General features: G+C 23.4%; 7 protein-coding genes across 7 annotated transcripts; all 7 read right to left on the reverse strand. All coding sequences in view use genetic code 6, as the record gives it.

Annotated features, from left to right (window-relative positions):
* Positions 1 to 405: 405 nt before the first annotated feature.
* Positions 406 to 4,228, reverse strand: TTHERM_00837940 (hypothetical protein; the record flags this gene model as incomplete). Its single annotated transcript, XM_001025268.3, has 7 exons — positions 406 to 645; positions 706 to 1,726; positions 1,779 to 2,111; positions 2,165 to 2,598; positions 2,659 to 2,763; positions 2,821 to 3,153; positions 3,593 to 4,228. The coding sequence occupies 7 exons, from the start codon at positions 4,226 to 4,228 to the stop codon at positions 406 to 408; spliced, it is 3,102 nt and encodes a 1,033-aa protein (XP_001025268.1).
* Positions 4,229 to 5,478: 1,250 nt separating this feature from the next.
* On the reverse strand, positions 5,479 to 6,078 carry TTHERM_000837949 (immobilization antigen; the record flags this gene model as incomplete). Its single annotated transcript, XM_012800361.1, has 1 exon — positions 5,479 to 6,078. The coding sequence occupies exon 1, from the start codon at positions 6,019 to 6,021 to the stop codon at positions 5,479 to 5,481; it is 543 nt and encodes a 180-aa protein (XP_012655815.1). The 5' UTR covers positions 6,022 to 6,078.
* Positions 6,079 to 6,880: 802 nt separating this feature from the next.
* On the reverse strand, positions 6,881 to 8,031 carry TTHERM_00837950 (60S acidic ribosomal protein; the record flags this gene model as incomplete). The annotated part of the gene is made up of 2 exons (XM_001025269.3): positions 6,881 to 6,927; positions 7,749 to 8,031. The coding sequence occupies 2 exons, from the start codon at positions 8,029 to 8,031 to the stop codon at positions 6,881 to 6,883; spliced, it is 330 nt and encodes a 109-aa protein (XP_001025269.1).
* A 683-nt stretch (positions 8,032 to 8,714) lies between these two features.
* On the reverse strand, positions 8,715 to 11,120 carry TTHERM_00837960 (hypothetical protein; the record flags this gene model as incomplete). Its single annotated transcript, XM_001025270.2, has 7 exons — positions 8,715 to 8,765; positions 8,819 to 9,764; positions 9,841 to 9,911; positions 9,967 to 10,142; positions 10,412 to 10,520; positions 10,574 to 10,659; positions 10,706 to 11,120. The coding sequence occupies 7 exons, from the start codon at positions 11,118 to 11,120 to the stop codon at positions 8,715 to 8,717; spliced, it is 1,854 nt and encodes a 617-aa protein (XP_001025270.2).
* Positions 11,121 to 11,417: 297 nt separating this feature from the next.
* Positions 11,418 to 14,880, reverse strand: TTHERM_00837970 (PPR repeat protein; the record flags this gene model as incomplete). The annotated part of the gene is made up of 3 exons (XM_001025271.3): positions 11,418 to 13,127; positions 13,188 to 13,840; positions 14,001 to 14,880. The coding sequence occupies 3 exons, from the start codon at positions 14,878 to 14,880 to the stop codon at positions 11,418 to 11,420; spliced, it is 3,243 nt and encodes a 1,080-aa protein (XP_001025271.2).
* Positions 14,881 to 15,681: 801 nt separating this feature from the next.
* On the reverse strand, positions 15,682 to 16,665 carry TTHERM_000837979 (cyclin-dependent kinase-like Serine/Threonine kinase family protein; the record flags this gene model as incomplete). Its single annotated transcript, XM_012800362.1, has 1 exon — positions 15,682 to 16,665. One exon carries the CDS (start codon positions 16,663 to 16,665, stop codon positions 15,682 to 15,684), a length of 984 nt encoding a protein of 327 aa, XP_012655816.1.
* Positions 16,666 to 16,979: 314 nt separating this feature from the next.
* Positions 16,980 to 19,352, reverse strand: TTHERM_00837980 (hypothetical protein; the record flags this gene model as incomplete). Its single annotated transcript, XM_001025272.2, has 1 exon — positions 16,980 to 19,352. The coding sequence occupies one exon, from the start codon at positions 19,350 to 19,352 to the stop codon at positions 16,980 to 16,982; it is 2,373 nt and encodes a 790-aa protein (XP_001025272.2).
* Between the last annotated feature and the right edge of the window lie 379 nt (positions 19,353 to 19,731).

Below are 19,731 nucleotides of genomic sequence, written 5' to 3' on the forward strand. Positions count from 1 at the left end.
ATTTTAAAACATTTTTTTTGACTAAACTAAAAGAAATTATTATATAAAATATTTTTAGAAAGTGATAATTTTCTTCAAGCATTCATATTTGATTAGTGTTAAAGTAAAATTACATTCAAAGTACAAGAATATTTATTTATTTATTTTTATATAAGATGAATTATTTATTATTTACAGTTTATTTTTTATTTTATAAATTTTATAATTAATTTATTATTTTATTTAATATTTTAGTTATTAGTTAGCAATTATACAATTTTCAAAACTTTTTATTTGTTTTTTTATTAGTTAGTTAGTAAGTAAGTAAGTTATCTGTAGGGTGATAATCAACATATTGAGTAGTATTTTTAAATCATTTTAAATTACTTTTAGAGTACATCTTTATTGTTTCTTTGAAATACTAATTCAAAAATGACTTCTATTATGAATTGAGTTGTTCAATTAGCTTATATTATTGTTGTTATTATTCATGCTCAAATTTATTTAGTAGTGAATTGAGCTTGACTGATTTTATAATTTTTGAACGGGTTTGCTTTGATTTTAGATAGGGATGTTGTGCTTAGATCTCTAGGTTTACACTTAATTTATATTGCGGTAACTAGATTACCCATCCATACTCTAGCTTCTTGTATTGCTTTAAACATCCTATTTTAATTAACAAATATTAATTTTCAAATAATTTTTTTAATTAATTTTTTATTTTACTTCATCTGTTTTAAATTTTGGAGAGTTCATAAATGCTCTTAGTTTTTCATATGATTTTTAATTATTTAATGTTTTGTGACCATTATTATTATAAGAAACGCTTTGATGATTTTAAGCTACGCCATTTTATCTTTGGTTAGATGTATTTCTTTCTCTGTCTGTATCACAGTTGTTGTTTGTTCCAGTATAGTTCTACCTTCCCGAAAAAATTTTTTAAGGTGATTGTCCTGTTGCTTAGTTTTATGATGATGGATTAACATAATTATTAATATTGATTGTTCCAGAAGTGTTAGTTCTATTTAAGACACTATCATTTTATTTTAGCTACAAGGAACTTTATTTGCTTAGTGAAGATTGCTTCTAATGCTGGTGCGAAGATAAAGATTATTGAGTATTCTAATGATTTTGATTTATATTGTATTGAGATGAATTTTAATTTTATGAGTTTATGTTTATATTACAAACAAATTGCTATGAATTACTGTTGCCTTTAGGTATTTTTGTTTTGTTAGTGTTTTATGAATTTTTATCGTTGTTTATTGATGCATGATTGGAGATTTAACTACTTGATTTATTATTTAATTTTTATTACTGTTAAACATTTTATTAAATTTAAGCCTAGCTTATATTTTAAGGTTTAGAGGTTGTTATACTATTATTGCTAATGTTATTAATATCTCTTTATCCTAATGTGGAGGAAGGTCTGTTTAACTGTTATTATACATTCCTTATAGTGCCATAAGCGTTTGATTGCATTTAACTTGTATTTCCTTAGAGAGCTTACTATAATTACTATTACTGTATTGATTAATTCTTCAAAGTGCTGAAGCTATTATTCTACATTTTAAGATTTTAATGAGATGAATTCAAAGTATTTTTTTCTTCTGGTTGTTTATTAGATGGTATTTCTCTAGATATGCCAACTAGATTGCTTATTGTATTAAGGCGCTAAGTATTTGATGAAAGCTAGTATGGTTTTTAGTATTTTTCTACAGAGCCGTTTCTTTCTGTTAATTGTTTCCTTTTTTTAAATGAAATTCTATTTTAAAATTAAAAATTTGAATTATTTTTACTATAAAGAGATGTCCTAAGAAGTTTATTATAAGTTATTTTAATAATTTTGTGATATTGAGTGAGAGTGTTGCTAGTTCTATAGTTTTGACTCTGATATTTTTTAAAGTTTTTTCAGTTTTTTTTAAATATTGATAAGTTCTTCTGACTATTTATCCTTTTTGTTCTCACAACTTAGGTGTTCGTTCTCATTAGAAACAAACTCATGATTAATAGGCAACCTATTGGTACTTAGGTTTTAAATATTATTTTATAAAGTTTCCCCTTCTTATTGAGGATTTACGCGTCTAATTCCACTCTCGTCGAATGTAAATGCCTCATTTCCAAATAATTTACTATATAAAATTTTAATAAGCTTATTTTTAATCATTTTAATTAAACTGCTTACTTTCCTTACAAGAAGTTATTTAAGTTTGAGTTTGACTTTTAAGAATCAGACTATGTATGCATCTTTTGTAGTTCTTAGGATTTTTAAAGCTATTAAGCAGTGCTGAGACTACTAAAATTTGCTTTTGAAGAAGAGCTTTTATCAACTTCATGGAGAAGGCCATCATCAACAAAAGAATCAAGAATGTGCTTGTTATTTACAACACTTTTTGTCTTTATAAATGATTAATGAGAAGACTGCTGATTTGAGGGAAGAGTACTCATGTTAATGTGCAGATTAGAAGTTGATGGTCTTCCACTAATTAATCTATTCTCCAGTAATTTATTTTTTTCATAAAGTTGCTCTAATTGCTTTTCCAAATTTTGTTTTTGAACTTAATTCACTTAAATCTCATTTGTCTTTTCTTCTAACTTTATTTTAATTTCTTCATATTCCTTTTTTTTATTTAACAAATAAATATTTTTTTAATAAAAATCATTTTTTAATAAATTTACTTTTGTTATCTGAGCTATCTTTTCAGTCATTTTAATACTATCCCTGTCAGATTCTTCAATTTTACTTTAATTATTTTCTATGCTGATCTTCAGCTATTGTTGTATCTATTATATTTATTAATATTCCAATTAAAAAATATATATCATTAAAAATTATTTTACTCTAATGTGCTGCCTGATATCTCCTTCAAGCTTCTAAAGTTGTTGTTCATACTCCTTACAGTATTTACAAGTAATTTCTACACTATTTTCCTCACAAATCATGTTTCCATTTGATTAATTTGTAGTATTATGGTGTGTGGTTGACAAAGAAGCGCTTATTATTTTATTTGCATTTTATAACTCAATAATTTGAACTTTTAAATCTGAATTTTAAGCAAGGATGCCTTCAAACATTATCTTTATAAAACTTATGATATTTGCTGCTTCGTACTTGTATATTTTTTCTTTTTTCTCTTCTATTGGTATTTGTCTTTTGAGTCGCTCAGCTAAATCCTTTTTTATTTAATAAAAAATAATTTTAAATTAATTTTAACAATGCTTTAAATTAAAAAAAAGTCATCAATCTAATTATATTATTTTTCATTTAAAAATATCAATGAAAAACAAACATTTTAATAATAGATTTGAAATTGAAATTAAATCTGTTAATAATTTTTTGGAGACGATTCGTGCTTATTATTTAATATTGTTTTTGTTTGTTTGTTTAAAAATGAATTCAAGTAATTTAAAATTCAAATTTTATTATCCCACAATTATAAATCAATCCTCTTAATAATTAAATAATATCTTTGTTGATGTGAATGATTTATTTATAATTAAGCGCAAAACTTCTTTATATATTCAATTGATTAGCTTTCTTTCCAAGGAAATTTATACTATCTCTTTCTTTATGCTTTCAAAATTCTTTGATTTGCAACACTAAAATATTTACCTTGTCTAATTTGCGTTGAATCTCAAAGAAAAGATCATAAGCAGGTTGAAAGAAGCGCGATTAGCCTTAATTCACTGAAGACTCTATCTAAGCGCTCTGTTATGTGCCACTCAAGTAAGAGTGATTGCTTCTAACTCTAGAAGATGATTTTTAAGAATTTAAGTTTATGGTAACATTTGAATTGTTGTTAGCTTATTATTGTTATTATCCTTAATGAGTAGAACACATATTTTAAGAAGTATGCTGCTGTTACTACATTTAGGCATTACTATTTTGTTATTAATTAGACTATATTCCTGAATTACTGGTATTCTGTGCACTTGTATTGACAGCACTTTGCTACTACTACTTGGATATTTGGTGGTTTTATCCAGTAAAATTAAATTAATTGTTAATCAATTAAGTATGATTCTAAAACTATGATTATTAGCTTAACTATTATTCTTTCCTATACTTGCTACTGTTAAATGTCATTTAATAAAGGTTATTTGTAGCCTCATTTCCGCTTGCATTGTGCTAAGTAGCTAAAATTGAGGATGGTTCAGTTTACATCCTGGAATGTCCTTATCCAAAGCCTTAAACAACTCTTTAGCCTTCTATTTCGTTTAGGCCTTATTAAATATTACTGTTATTCATGATTTCAAACTATCTTCAAATCAAATAAAGAGATTTTATTTATATTATTATTATACACTGAATTTACTAAGCTAGTCTGTCTTATAATAGTTATTTGCACTTTTTGCTTTTACTTTATTTCAAAATTCTCTTCTTATTTTTAAAGGTAAATACAAAATCCTAGCAATTTAATCAAATCAAATCTATTTATAATAATTAATTTTTTCTTATCACAGCAAACAAATAGATAAAATACATTCAAATATTGCACTTCTTTTTTTAATGATACCAAAGCTACTTAGCAAACAAGCAAGCAAGCTAGATAAATAGTAGTGATACATTAATGTTTACTAAAATATTCATTTATTTTCAAAATTATTATCTTTATTAGCTCAATTATAGTATGCATATCTATATTATTTTAAAATATAAACTAATGTACTATTGTTAAATGTCAATAATAGTTGTTGTTAATTTTCTAACTCCATTTTTATTTTAATGTAATCCTCTGTTAAATTTCTTTTAATTTAATTTAAGCTCGATCGATCTATGATTAAATTATAACCACATAAAAAGCATTTACTATCATAAAACAAATTTTCTAACTGATTTATGTTTTGAAGGTAAGATCTTTCTAAATACTTCAAATTTTAATTTTGAGAATAAATAGTTTAATTTCATGATTAACAAGCTTCCTGATTTTATTGTTTTAAAGAACTTTTACAAATTACTAAATAGTAAAGTTAGTAATAATTGTTTTTATTTGTAATTATTTTTTTAGCAATTTTTCAATGTAAATAAATCTTGGCAGAAAAATATTTATAAATTACATATAGAAAGAAGATAATAAATAACTTTCCTTTTCTAAAAATTATTAATTAATTTAATTATTTCTTTATTTTATTATTAATTTATTAATATTGCATAAAATCTTAAAAATAAAACATATTTAAATAATTAAAAATTTTGAATATTTTAAATATCAAGATTAAAATTATTAGAAAATAAAAATTATTTTTTTTGGTAATTAATGAGAACTTACAAAATTTATATTATTATAAAATTATCTAAAATAATTTTTAAAAAATAATAAATAGTGTTTTTTAATAAAATTAAAAATTTTATTTTTCCAAAATGTTAATCTGAAACTAAGAAGAAAAAACAATTGCATTTTTAGACAAAAAATAACAAATTAATAGAGTTTTCAAATAATTCTCTCTTAAGTATAAAAAAGTTAGAGTTATTTCATATTCAAAATAGTAAGAGTTTTTTCAGATAAAAAAACTTATAGAAAGTAATACAAAAAAAACTTATTTAATAGCTGAGTTAGATTTGCTAGCTGAACTGCATCCAGAAGGTGCACTAGCTGATTGAGCAACATTTCCCTATCCTGATTTGCAAGCACATGTATTTTAACTGAGAGAAAGTGGAGCAGCATTAGAATCAAAGCACACACAAGAAGAAATACTATTAACTGTAGTTTGTTATGTATTTTAAGCCGAGTAATCTGGACACTTAACACAGGAAGCACCGGTTTGACCTTAAATATTAGCAGCAAGTACCATATAGTAGCCTTTATCACATGTATTGCACACAGAAGCATTAGACCCAGCTCCTGTATTTGAAACTTGGGTAGTAATTGCCCCTGGAGAAGTGCAAGGGAAACACATTCCATTTTAAGAAGCATCAACACCCCAATATCCATTGTTACAAACACATTAACCACTACTTGATGATGCATTTTATGCACATACTTAGCCTTAAGTAAGCTCAATTATTGAGAATAAACTGATTAAAAATATTAAAGTTTTCATATTACTTTCTATTTATTTTCTATAAAGTTAAAATTTTAAAAAAATTATTAATAATTGCTTTTACAAAAATGCCTTTAATTTTTTATTTGTTGATCAATTAATTTATTAATAATTTTCATTTAATCTTTTTATTAAATCAAAAATAATAAATAATGATTTTTTAATTGAATTATGTTTATAGTAATTTTTAATATATTAGCTTTGGATTTTGTTATTTAATAATTGGAAAAATAATAACAAATTAAATAAATTTAATTTTAATCTCTACTTAAAAATAATGGCTTAAAAATTATATTAAATAATCTAAAAATTTTCAAACTGAAAAAAGATATTTTTAATTTTAGGAAATGTTTTTAATTAAATTCTTTTTTAAGGCTTTAATCAAAATTTTGAAAGTAGAATTTAAAGAAATTAAATACAAAATCAAAAGAAAGCGCTGAGGGATAAATAAAGTCAAGGGTACAAAATAAAGCTTAATTAAACGATTGTTAATTAATTTGACAAAGAAGATACTTTGAAATATTGTGTTTTTTTTATAATAAACAAGGGGATAGTAAAAATATATCTTTTGATTGTTTGTTTGTTTGTTTGTTTGTTTTTAGATTAAATATCTTTTTAAATTAAGCAAGATAATGAATGCTATTTGAAATGTAATTGTATTTTTGATTTGTTTGTAAAAAAGAAGGAGGGAGGGAGATCCATTTAAAAGTTAATAGTAAAAATGGTATTTATGCATATCATTTAAATAAAGTAGAGTGCATACATATAAATATAACTCATATAAAATGACTTATGAATTAATTAAGTATTTTATATAAATCTATACATATAATATTTTATCGCTTTTTTAATTTATTTATCAACCGAAGAGATCACCCATATCCATATCAGTTTCTTCTTCCTTGGCTATTTTATAAAATTAAAATATTCTTAATATTAATTTATTTATTTATTTGTAAACAAGTTAAAAAATCATTTTTCACAATTCATAAGTTTGTTTGTTTTTTAAATATCATATAAAATTAACTGAAACACATCCAAAATTATTAGATTTTATGAAGAATACTTCACAATTCAGCTCATTACGTTTTGCTTTTGCTTTAAGATTCTAAATATCTTTTAATTGTATGGTTCTGCTTTTTTGAATTATTATTTTCACATGTTTGTTGCTTTACAATCAATTATTATCTTACTAACTAACTTCAGAAAGCTAAACTATAGAATTAGATTTAATTAGCAGCATTTTACATTTTAAATGTGGGGATTATGCTTGCAAATATAACTCTTTTTGCTTCGACAAACTATAATATTTCATTACAGTTCATTCTAAAGTGAGTACCTATCTGCTTTCACTAAGTTTTGATATTATTGTAACCCATAAAATAAATAATCGCATTATTATTATTATTAGCATTTTAATTAGTGATTTAAGCAACTAGTTATCATTCCTAATAAACTTAATAATTTATATTATTGCTTTCTTGCTTGCTTGCTGGTTGGCTCAAAAATAATCAATCAATCAAGGCATATAACATGGAAACCTTTAATTCAAAGAATTTTGCAGAGATATTTACTTATATTCCTATACATAATAGCTGAATTTCTTTCAAATATGGGTATATCATTATTTGTTTGTTTGTTTATAAATGTGATATTTAACTTATTCATTGTGAATAATGTGCTTGTAGAGTTTTAATTTATCTTAAATTTAAATAATTTTAATTTACGTTCTTCCTTCTTGGGTTCTTCCTTCTTAGGTTCTTCCTTCTTAGCGGGAGCAGAGGAAGCAGCAGCGGGGGCAGATCCACCAATAGCACCGATGTAGTTGGTGATGGGGTTAGTCTTGAGGAAATCTTCGAAGGTCTTGAAGGTAGTTTCGTGACCGTTAAGCTTAGCAGTCTTGAAGAGAGCAGCGATGTTAGCGGCAGTAATGGGGAGACCACAATCGTTGAGTAAAAGGGCGGAGTAAGAGGCACCCTTGACAACCTTTTCAATTTCGGTAGTTGACATTGCTTATATACTTTTTCTTTTTTACAATATTTTGATTTATATTTGATTAATTTTTTCTTTATACTCGCGTATTTTGTATTTAAGCTTTTTGGCTTTATTTTGATTTTTCTCTCTCTCCTTCTTTCGATTAATTTAGTTATCTTATTTGCTTGCAAATATTAAATAAATTTCATTTTATCTCTTTTTTAGCCTCTTTCCTTCCTTTCCTTATTTTTTTTCTTGAACACTCACCATTTTCATCATTCTTCTCACCTTTCCTTCCTTTCCCTTTATGCCTATTAAAAATTTCTTCGCAACAAAGTATTCCCATTTATTCACACACAATGCAAATTAAATTCATTTCAATCATCAAACTAACATCAATATTTATCTACAGCAAAGATACTTATATGGATGGTCATTCAACCAACATAAAAAATAATTACAACATTTTTACTAAAAAGATAAAGCAGCTATAAAAAAATTAAAAAAAAAGAAAAAATATTCGATTATAAAAATTCTTGCATCAGAAAATGATGCTTAAATTAATTAATGTTAATAATATTTAAATAAATTTTTGATATTATCTGAGTATTAATTCTTTCCTTTTATAACTAACTAATATTTTATTTATTAAAAATTAATTATAAAACAAATATTATTTCTTTCTTTTTTTAATTTATTTCATTTATATTTAATATCAATCAATTGTTCTTTTCCTCTAATGCAACTATCTTTTGTGCCAATTCCTTTTACTTAATAAAATAAAAATCATTTTATCATCAAATTCATAAATAATTTAAAATACTCTAAAAATAGACCTAATGATTTGATTTACTAATTAGTTTTCTTCATCATTTGTTAAGTTTTAAAAATCTTTGCTTTAGTTATTCTTTAAAAACTCATACTTTTGACAAATCTACTCAAAATCTTATGAAACAAATTCCTTTTCTGAAGAAGCATTGCACTCTAAAAATAAAATTATTTTTGCAATAGCAAATACAATTTAATTGAGCTTTAATTAACTTTGATCCACTTTTATTTTAATAAGCTGAGCAATTTCTTAAAATATTGAAATGCTTTAATCAAACAATTATTTTTGTATATTATTAAATCCACTGTACATATTTTTAAGCTTGTTTGAATCGAAATCCCAATTAAACAGCTAATCATATTTGATTTACTCAAACTCATTTTATCTAAAACCAAAATTTTATTTCTTTTAATTTTCATCATTTATTAAATAATTTTACTCTTCTTATTTAAGTTTATTTTAAGTAATGTCAATTTTTTATTTACTTGCATTTGAATTTTATTAAAACTCGACAGTCATTTAAGTAAAAGATTAGTTTATTTAAAAAAGACCATTTTTCGAGTTTGGGGTAGAATCATAGCTCTATTGTGTCATTAGTTACTTATCTTTTAAATAAGATTAAAAGATAATACTCAAAAGCTCTATATGGTTAATGCTTTAATTAGCTCCCATATTTTAAATTTATTTGTTTTAAATAAACTGCTTTACTTTCAAGAGCAAGTTTTCATATAAATGTTATTATCTTTCATTAAGTCTATTTCCGAATATCATTTTGATACATTCTTTTGTTTTACTAATTCCAATATTAATTTCAAATTCTTGATATTTTTTAGCAAACTAAGAGTCATCAACAATAAATTTTCCTGCCACATATTCTATAATGCATCTAAATTGTAAAAAATAGACCAAATCTTATTTAGAATAGCTTTCAGCAAGAAACCTTTTATTAAAAAAACAAATGAACAAATAAATGTATTTTTAGCATTTATATGTGAAAGTTTGAAAATAGAAATTACCCTGAAAATATTTTAATGTCTTCGTATTATTATCTGTAGAATTATACTGAATAAAGAAGATTAAGTGCTTTCTTATATTAGTAAAATTTTTATATGAAACTAATTTAACTTCAAAATTTTACATACTTAATGATAATCTTTAATAGAAACTAGTGTTCTTGTTTCATTGAAGTATTTTAAAAATTCATTTACATAACAAGAAAATTCTTAATTATCTTTGAGAACATTATTTATGCTATTCATTTTTATCTTTTTCTTAAAGACATAACTATAAATTTACTCAATTTCCCATCTTAACTATTCTTTTTTTATAAATATAAATTTTATATTGATTTTTATAAGTAAATCCTAAGATATTTTTATCTTATATTCAAAAATCTTTTAAAAATTCCATAAAAGGTATTTACTATAAATCCTAATATATTAAGGTTCCCATTTTTGATCCTTTTCATAGACCTTAATATATTTTTTAATTTTCAAAAAATGAGCCTAAAATAAAAAATCTTAATGATTTAATGATGATCTATAGTAATTCTTTTATGGAAAATTAAAATATGATTAAAAATTTTACACAATTTTTCTAATTTTGGTTTGATCCACCTATCTATTTATCCAAAATATTTTAAAAATGATGTGTATTCTTGTTTGTCTTCGAAATTTAATATATTTTCCATGCTATCCTATTTTGTCAGTATTTAATTAATTTATATGAATAGCTATAATAATTATTTACTTTGATGGACCTAATATTTATATCTTAAGATTTAGAAATTCTACTTTTATTTTCTGTCACATCGCTTTTTATTTATTTAGATCTATCTAATTTAATTAGTTGAATTATATTATTATATTTAATTAATATTACCATTATCAAATCTAAGAGGAGATTTACTTTTAAAGTATTTTTAGTTAAATTTTTCCTAGCTACTTAATGCTTATTTTAAGTTAACAGTTTTATCAAAATCGGGATTTCTATATTCTATTTATACTTTCTTAGTAGTTGCATTTAAATATTCTTTATTTTGATCTAAAATTTGGGCTTGATCGTTTTAAAATTAACCTATTTTTTGTTATCTCATTTATAACATTTCATCAATAATTTTAATTTTTTGATTAAAAAAATCATTATTTAGTTCTAATTCACACGCTTCATTGACATTTTTATGAATTATTATTTTTTCTTATAGGTTTGTGTTTTTATTTTGGAAGCAATCTTAAGCGTCTTAAGTAGTTTTGTCACACTTACTAAATGTAAACTCTCTTTCTCTGATAATACTCATATCTAGTAGCAAATTAAATTATTGATTTATATGCGAAAGATTTATAAATTTTAGTGATTGATATAGATATACCCATATAAATAATTAATAATAACCAATAATTATTGTTAAATTTATAAAAATAAAAGTTAATTTAATAAATTAATTAAGAGGAGTTTATTAAAATATGCATTGATTAATAAATATATTAAATACATCTTAAAGCAAGCTGTCTAAAATTGAATACTAACATTAAATTATTTTAAAAATGTACTTTTAACTATTTAAATTTTAATAATATTTCTGGAGTTTATTCAATCAAGAGTTATTATTTTGTGAGTTAGAAATTTTAGATTTAGAGAAGTAAGTTTTTTTCTGCTTCTTCTAATTTTTGTCATTTTTATGCTCTCCTTTGGAATCAATGGAATCATCATCAGAGTCTTTTTCAAATTACTCTAAGTTCTTTTCATTCAATAACTAATCTTATATCTCATCCTTTTCACTGCGATTAGAGAGGAATGAATTTTGATTCTTAGATACGCTTTTATTCTATTTATTTTGCTAAACTGAATTATCACCATTCAATTATAGCTTATTCTTTAAATCGTCAATAGAAGGTCCGCCTCCTATTTTTGGTTTATTAATGAATTTTCTTCCTTCTTGATTATTGCCGACTTTGGGATTGCTATAGTTATTATTGATATTATGATTATTATTGTTATTTCCATTCTCAAACCCACTATTTGTCCTAAAATTTATTTTATTTGAATTGTAGCTAGAATTCAAGTTATTATTATTATATTAAGATGAGACTGACGATCCATTATTAAAAAGAAGAGAATCATCTGTCTTCTTTCTTTAGTGAAAAGACTAAGATTTATTTTTATTCGTATTTGTAGAATAATTATTGTTATAATTATTTTAGAAACCAGAGTTCTTTTGACTAAAACCACCTAAATTATTTCTATTTCCCCAATATTATCTGTTCATGTTGTTTGATCCCTTTTGGTTTAAATACTATAGATATTCCTTTTTTTCATCATTGTTATTAACAAAGATTTAATTAACAACTTCCTTGTAGAGATCAATATCTATTTCAACCTGATGTTTTTTTAGTAAAACTAACATTTTTTATAAGCATTTTTCTATTTCTTGCAATGTCAACTATTCTGTTTCAAAATTTTAGCTATTCATCTAATTGAAATTAGATGTAAATCTAATATTTCCTGAATATGTTCTCGATCTCTAGTCTTCTACTTCGTTATTTTCCCCGCTGTTTTGAGTATTTTCCATAGCCTTTCTCTTGCTTAAAACTTTTGTCAGAAGATTTTGATACACCTCTTGATTCAAAATTACTTTCTTTTCTAGAGTGTCAATTGTCATTTTAAGCGCATCATTTACGCAATTATTGAACATTAAACCACTAACGAGAGTGTTGTAAAAGACAGGATCACCTCTTATATTGTTTCTTTTCATATCTTCATATAGTGGAAGTAACTCTCTGATGCGCTTATGTTTAATGCAAGCTTAGATTAAGCAGGTGTAAACAATTAAACCTGGTTTAATACTGACTTTCTTCATTTCTTTTAGGATATTTAATGCTTCATCAACCTTGTCTTAAGCACTATTTAGCTTGATTAAAATGCTATAAGTAACGTTAGATGGTTGAATGTTGTCTTGTCTCATTTTTTGATAAAGCAATTAAGTTTTTTCGAATGACCTAGCCTTAAACAACCCATCAAGTATACTATTATAAAAAATTTCATCAAGCTTATATTATTCTTATTTTCTCAAGTCTTCAAAAATTTCTAAAGCTTCTTCAATGTCTCCCTGCTTAAAAAGCCCTTTAATGTAAGTGCTATACGTAATCAAGTCTGCTCTTTTATTTTCTTCTTTCTATTCCATAATCTCATTGAAAATTTTTTTCATCTATTCTTTGTCTTTACACTAAACAGCACACTCCATCAAACTATTGTAAGAAACAATATTAGGTTCTAGATCTTTATCCTTCTTCATTATTTCAAATATCTATCGAGTTAAAATATTTAATATTTATTTTAAAATAAAATTAAAATTTTTTTAATTTACTTCTAAGGCTTTTTTCATGTTTTCTTATTTTGTGTATCCTTTGAGCAAAGTTGTGTAAATGATTGTATTAGGCTTTATGTCCTTTTCTTCTAAGAGTATTTCTTCTGCTTTATTGAGTTAATTACATTTAACACATGTATCTATCAAGCATCCTAGAGTCACTTCATTAAGGGAAATTTTATTTGTCTTCATTTACTAATAAATGGTCATAGCATAATTAAATTATTTGTGCTAGCCATAACCTTTGATTAGTATGCAGTAAGTTACTCCAGAAGGTGAAACACCAAATTTATCAAAATATCCATAGACATCTAGAGCTAACTTTACTTAGCCACACTAGAAACATAAATCTATTAAGGAATTAATCATTGCCTCATCAGGGTATATGTTTTCTTCTTCTTTCTTTTCATTCAAATATTCAACCATTTAACATAACTTTTACAATGTTTCATCGTTTTCGCTATATTAGATTCCTTTAAGGTTTTTAAGTATTTAGTAATATAGTTCACACCTTCTCTTTTAGATATCTTCTTTTGCTTTCCATGTTTCATCTCTCTCTAAATTATCAAGCGTCTACAAAGCTTATGCTAACTTATTAGATCTTAAAGCAATATCAATCATAGCAATAACGCTTCCCTCGTTCATTTTCAAATCTAATTTAAAATCATAAATTTAAAATGAAATTAATTGTTTGTAATTCAGTTTTAATCTTTAATAAATTTAATAAATTTTCCATATTAATTTAATTCAACATGCTTTGATTATTTTAAAATTTTAAAATAAATTTGTTCAAGAAAGTAGAAAAAGCATTACTATATTTATTTACAATTGAGTTCAACTGTTCTACCATTTAAATGCTTTATTAACTTGAAATTTAATTATTCAGTCCATATTAAATCGCTTTTAGAAAGAGGCAAATAATGTTGGGAGTTATGACTTCTAACTTTAGGAATTAAGTCTAAAATAAAGCAAAAAGATCTAACGCGCCTTCGACTTGTTTGCAATCTAATAAAATCTGTAATAAGTACTCATAAGTTTAGCAGTTTGCCTCTAAGCTTTTACTTTTTAGCTCTTCAAAAAGTAGTTTTACATTAAAGGAGATCTTTTATCCTATAAATTTCCTAACCTGAGTATTATAATCAATGATATTAGTGACAGGATTCTCTTATTAATCAAGAATTTATTTAAACCTTTCATTCCTATCGTTCCACTGCTAGATGCCTTAGCTTCTTTATATCAGCTAATAACTTGCTGTACTTGGAGTATTATCTAATTGATCTGAATAAAATTGATTAGCCTAACCTTAATTTTCGCTATTCGCATGAAAGTTTTGTAAGCCTTAAATGGGAGAAGATTGATTTTTATTTTATTAAGAAAATTAAGGGCTATTAGCACGATTATTTTGTTAAAAAAACTTTTCCTTCAGGTTTTTGAGCAATGGAATTATAATAGCAGCTATAACTGTTATAATTACCAATGCGTTGACCATTGAAGACAATAAACTGCTATTGGCACTTTCTTTGTGTTCTTCATTCTAATTGTTCATTTCTTTCTGCTTTTTAATTATTTTTAATTTAATATTTCTTCTTCTTTTGAATTTATCTTCAAAGGATTTACTTAGCAAGCTAGTTAGCTAGTTTTTTTATAAATCCAATAATTGAGATGATTTTATTCTATCTCTATCTATCTACATAGATTATAATATTCATATAAAAATCTTGTTGTTTGTTGTTTTTGTCACTTGTAGATAGGAACTGTTGTTTGTTATTTAGTCAGTTTGTAGAAATTGAATGTTTAAATTTTATAAGAAAAAAATTATCATTAAAACGATTAAATAAATCTGAACTTTTACTTAATTTTTAATTACATTTAATGTATTTATGTTTTTTATTTATTTTAATTACAATTCTTTATTAAATTTAAAAAAAGAGTTCCTTTTTCAAATGTAAATCTATCTTATCTTCAATCAGCAAAAATAATATATAACTTTTGAATAATTTAAATTAGTAATCAAATAATAATTTATTTTTTTAATCACTTTATACTTACTTTCAATCATAAAAATCTACTTTATAAATTTTGTTTATATTACAAAATGATAAAAATTTTTAAAAATTAGTCACTCAGGATGAATAATTTTTCAATTAAACTTAATCAAATTATTCCATTTTTTAACAAAATTATTTCATATTTTATTTTTAAATAAATTGGCTTGACTAATTTTGTTTATCTAAATTATAAAAAAGTTTTTGTTAGACTTATCGAAATAATATCATTATCGATTTTTTGCTACATTTTTTTAGAATTTTAAGATTTTTGAAGTTAAAAAACAGTCAAAATATAATTTTCTCTATTAATTTTTTATTTTTAAAGTTAGCCTATTGTTAATTTTAAAAATCTAATAAAAATCCTTGATACTAAAATAGTAAAAACTTTTTAGAAATTAACAAATTAATCACTCACAAATATATTTTTAAATTTAATTTTATAAATTTCAATTTTTTTATAAATCCTAGTGAGCTTAATTCTTTAAGTTTTCTTTTATTTGATTAGATAATTTATTTTATATAAAAGCTCCCTTTTCATTATCAATTTTTGATTTTAATTTATCAAAGAAAGGATGACTTAAAGATTATTCAGCTGTTATTCTTTCGTCTGGATTCATTTTAAGCATCATTTTCATTAAATCTAGCCCTTCAGCATTAATTTTGCCTTGATATCTCAATTCAATAGAATTAAAATTTTTAATAATTGGAAATTTTAAATCTTTATATTTTTTTTTGAATAAATTCTCATATTAATTTGTAAGTGGACCTATCACCTATACAATCCTATAAAATTAATCTATTTCTCCTTAACCAGGAAATAAAGGTTCACCATCAATTAATTCTGCCATGACACAAGCAGCTGCCCAAATATCTTCCGGTTTTCCGTATTTTCTGTAATCTAAAAGATACTCTGGTGATTTATACCATCTTGCTTCTACATAATCTGTAACTATTTCACCTTTTTAAGGTAATTATCTAGCTAAACGAAATCCATTTAATTTTAACTCATAATTTGAAGGATTGATATATATATGCATAGGTTTAATATTTTAATGAATAATATCATATTTGTGACACTAATTTATAGATGATAAAACCTAATACATTATATTTGGAATGACATTTTAATCTAATCCTTTTTATTAACTTCCCTATTTAAGATAATTTGATAAGCTAATTTCTACATACTCTTCAACAATGTATATTTCATTATTCTTTTAACAAATTTCAATTATATCAACTATATTTTTGTGATGTAGCATTTTCTTAATCTTTACTTCCCTCTCTATCCGTTTTTTTTCCTCGACTTAGTTGATATTTAATTTGTATGCCTTAATAGCTATAATTTTTTATGTTTCTTTATTAAGACACTTATAAAGTTTAAAATAATCAGCTTCTTCAAGTATGCTCAAGACTTAATACTTATTCATATATTTTGCAAAATTATATTTTTAGGTATTTATTTTTTTTTTAATTTGTTACAAAACAATTAATTAATTTTATTTTAAATAATCCTATATTTTTTTTAAATATAAAAGAATTATATTTATTGATTAAATCTTATTTTCAAAAACTAATTTTCTATATTTTATAATTAGGAAATAATATAAATTTTATTAACTCAAAACATAAGGTGCTTATTTACTCTCTTAAAAATTAAAATATTTGAATATTAAAAAAAATGAAAATGATAAAAAGCAAAATATTTAAAGAATCATACATAATGCATTTCACAAATTAAATTTCAATGAATTAAATTAACTAATTATTTTATTTTTCTTATAAATAATTTTTTAGCAAAAGCATCTAAATCCTAAATTTATTGTTAATTTGATATCTCACTTTGACTGTTTTGGTTTCCTAAATAACTCATATCCTATTAAAATTCTTATATATCCATATTTTCCAAATCTTCTTTATCAAATTCTTCATCATCTTTTTGATAATTGCCTTCATTTTCTGATAAGTTTTCATCTTCTTTCATATCATCGCCTTCTTTGTCTATATCTTCATCTTCTTCTTTTACTTAGTCATTCTATAAGCTATTCTCTTCATCTAAAATTTCATTATTTTCCTCTTCAAGATCATCTTCTATTTCCTCATCCTCTTCATCTTAATTTCCATAATCGTCTGGGTCCTCTCTATCCAAATTAAGAGAATATTTAATTTAAATGACAGTTTTATTCTAACTGAGGTTATTAGCAAATAATTTTATGTTGTTTTAAGTTATTTAATGTTCTTAATCTACTTTTATTTTTAGGAATTAAAGTTTTTTGCACATACTCAAAGCATTTCCTATATTCCCGAAATCATTATTTTTCAAATTATGTTTATAAATATCTAAATCAATATGAGTTAAACTATTTATATGATTAAAACTTTCACCAAAATTTTTTAGAGAATTTTCAGATAATTTATTTTCTTCTCCTAAACCAAGTGAAAACTTATTTAAATTTTATAAATGTAAAAGCTATTGACCTAAATAACTCATTCCTTACCCACCTATTTAATTTCTGCTACCAAAGTATAATCCTAATATTTTTAAATTGACTAAACTTTTCATATTGATTGAGAATTATTAAAACCCTTCTTATGTCAAATTATTATAACCTTTTATGCTAAAATTTAGGTCTTATAATTAATTGAGATATTTAAAGCACTGAGATAATCCTATTATTCCCTCTTTCCCTACTTTTGAATAAACACCAATATCAATGTTTAAAGTTTTTAAATCTTTTAAATGACATAGTGACTCTCCAATAAAGATACATCCTTAACTACCTATTTAGTTATCATGATCTATCCACAGAGATAGACTCTCCATGTTTTTTGAACATTTTATACCATTTGCTATTGCTTGAATACCTTTAGGGCCTATTTGATTTACAGAAAAGATATTCAAATTAAGAAATTTCAAATTTGAAAGATGAGATAATCCTTAGCCAATTGATTTAGCGCCTCCTTGCTAAATATCATTACAGTCATGGATCCATAAATTTAAATTATTTAAATTTTTCATTTGTTAAATTGACTTTCCAAGTTGTATTGCCCCTTCTTTTTCAATATAATCAACTTCACCAATATCAAATTCTAAGTTTTCTAGATTTTTAAGATAAGATAATGATTTGATTATCGAAGTAGAACCTTTTTATCCTAATTAATTATCTCCTAGAATATTTAATTTAAGATCTTTTAGATTTTTTAAAGCCTTTAAACCTTCTGCAATACCCTAAGCACCTTTGAATTAAATTTCATTTCCACCAGAAATAATTAGTTCAAGATAGTCTAAACTTTTCAATTTTATAAGCGCATTTCCTAGGCTAATTGCTCCCTACTAGCCAATATTATTATTATAACCTATTAAGAGTTCCAAACGATTCAAATTAGTAAGACTTGAAATTCCTTTTGCTAAAGCTATAGCACCTTGAGATTCTATTTAGTTATCCATTTCTATATTTAGTTTTAAATAGCTCAAATTAGTTAAATTCTCTAAGCTTTTTCCAAGCTAAATAGATCCACTTTCTATTAAATTATACTCTCTAATAGAAATAGTCAATTATTGTAAATTAATAAGATGAGCAATTCCATCAGCTAATTTTTCGCATCCTTATTTTCCTATAAAATCATAACCAATTTATAAATTTAAATTATTGAGTTTCTTCAAATATCTTAAGCAATATCCAATAGCAGAAGCTCCATTTTAAGATAGGTTATTTTCTCCTTCGAAATTTATAATAAGACTCTCTAAATTTACTAAATTTTAAATAGCGTTAGATAAATATGAAGATCTTTATTCTTAAAAGGGGCTTTATCTAGCAACATTTACTTCCAATTTGACTAAATTTTTCAGTTATTAGAAATATTAAAAAAAATCTTGTAAAATGTTTTCATTAAAGCAACTCTCTTCTTAAATAATGATGGTTAATTCTAGTAAATGATTTAAATTTGTAAGTTGCAATCCTAACTAATTTATACCTTCCTTATCATTTGTATTTAATACTAATTTTAATTTTCTAATATTGCTATGTAAGGAAAGCTTAGTTTCAATAAACTCTGCTCCATATGTGCTTGATAGATACAAATAGTAACTCTCTTAATTTTAAATTTCATAATTCATTTGATTTATCTTTGTTATGAATATAACTTAAATTTATTTATTTAATTTATTGTTCACACAATTTAGAAATCCAATTAAGTAGATAAAAGATATTTAAATTAAAATATCTTTTGATGAAAATTTATAGTTTTTATTGCTATTTGTGGCATATTTTTTCTGCAGCTAATAAGCTACTTGTAAAAAATAATAAATTGATTAATTAATTTTTTTATGTTATTTTATCTTAATATTTTTATTTGTTTACTTTTTAATTTTAAATAATATTCTTAATTTTATTTTTTTGAAATTAAAAAATAACTTATAAATTTGATAATAATTATTTTTATGTTTTTTTTCCTTTCCTTTTCTTATTTTATTTAATTAATTATTAATTAATTTA

The sequence above is a fragment of the Tetrahymena thermophila genome (assembly GCF_000189635.1).
Source record: "Tetrahymena thermophila SB210 genomic scaffold scf_8254359, whole genome shotgun sequence".
Lineage (NCBI taxonomy): Eukaryota > Ciliophora > Oligohymenophorea > Hymenostomatida > Tetrahymenidae > Tetrahymena > Tetrahymena thermophila.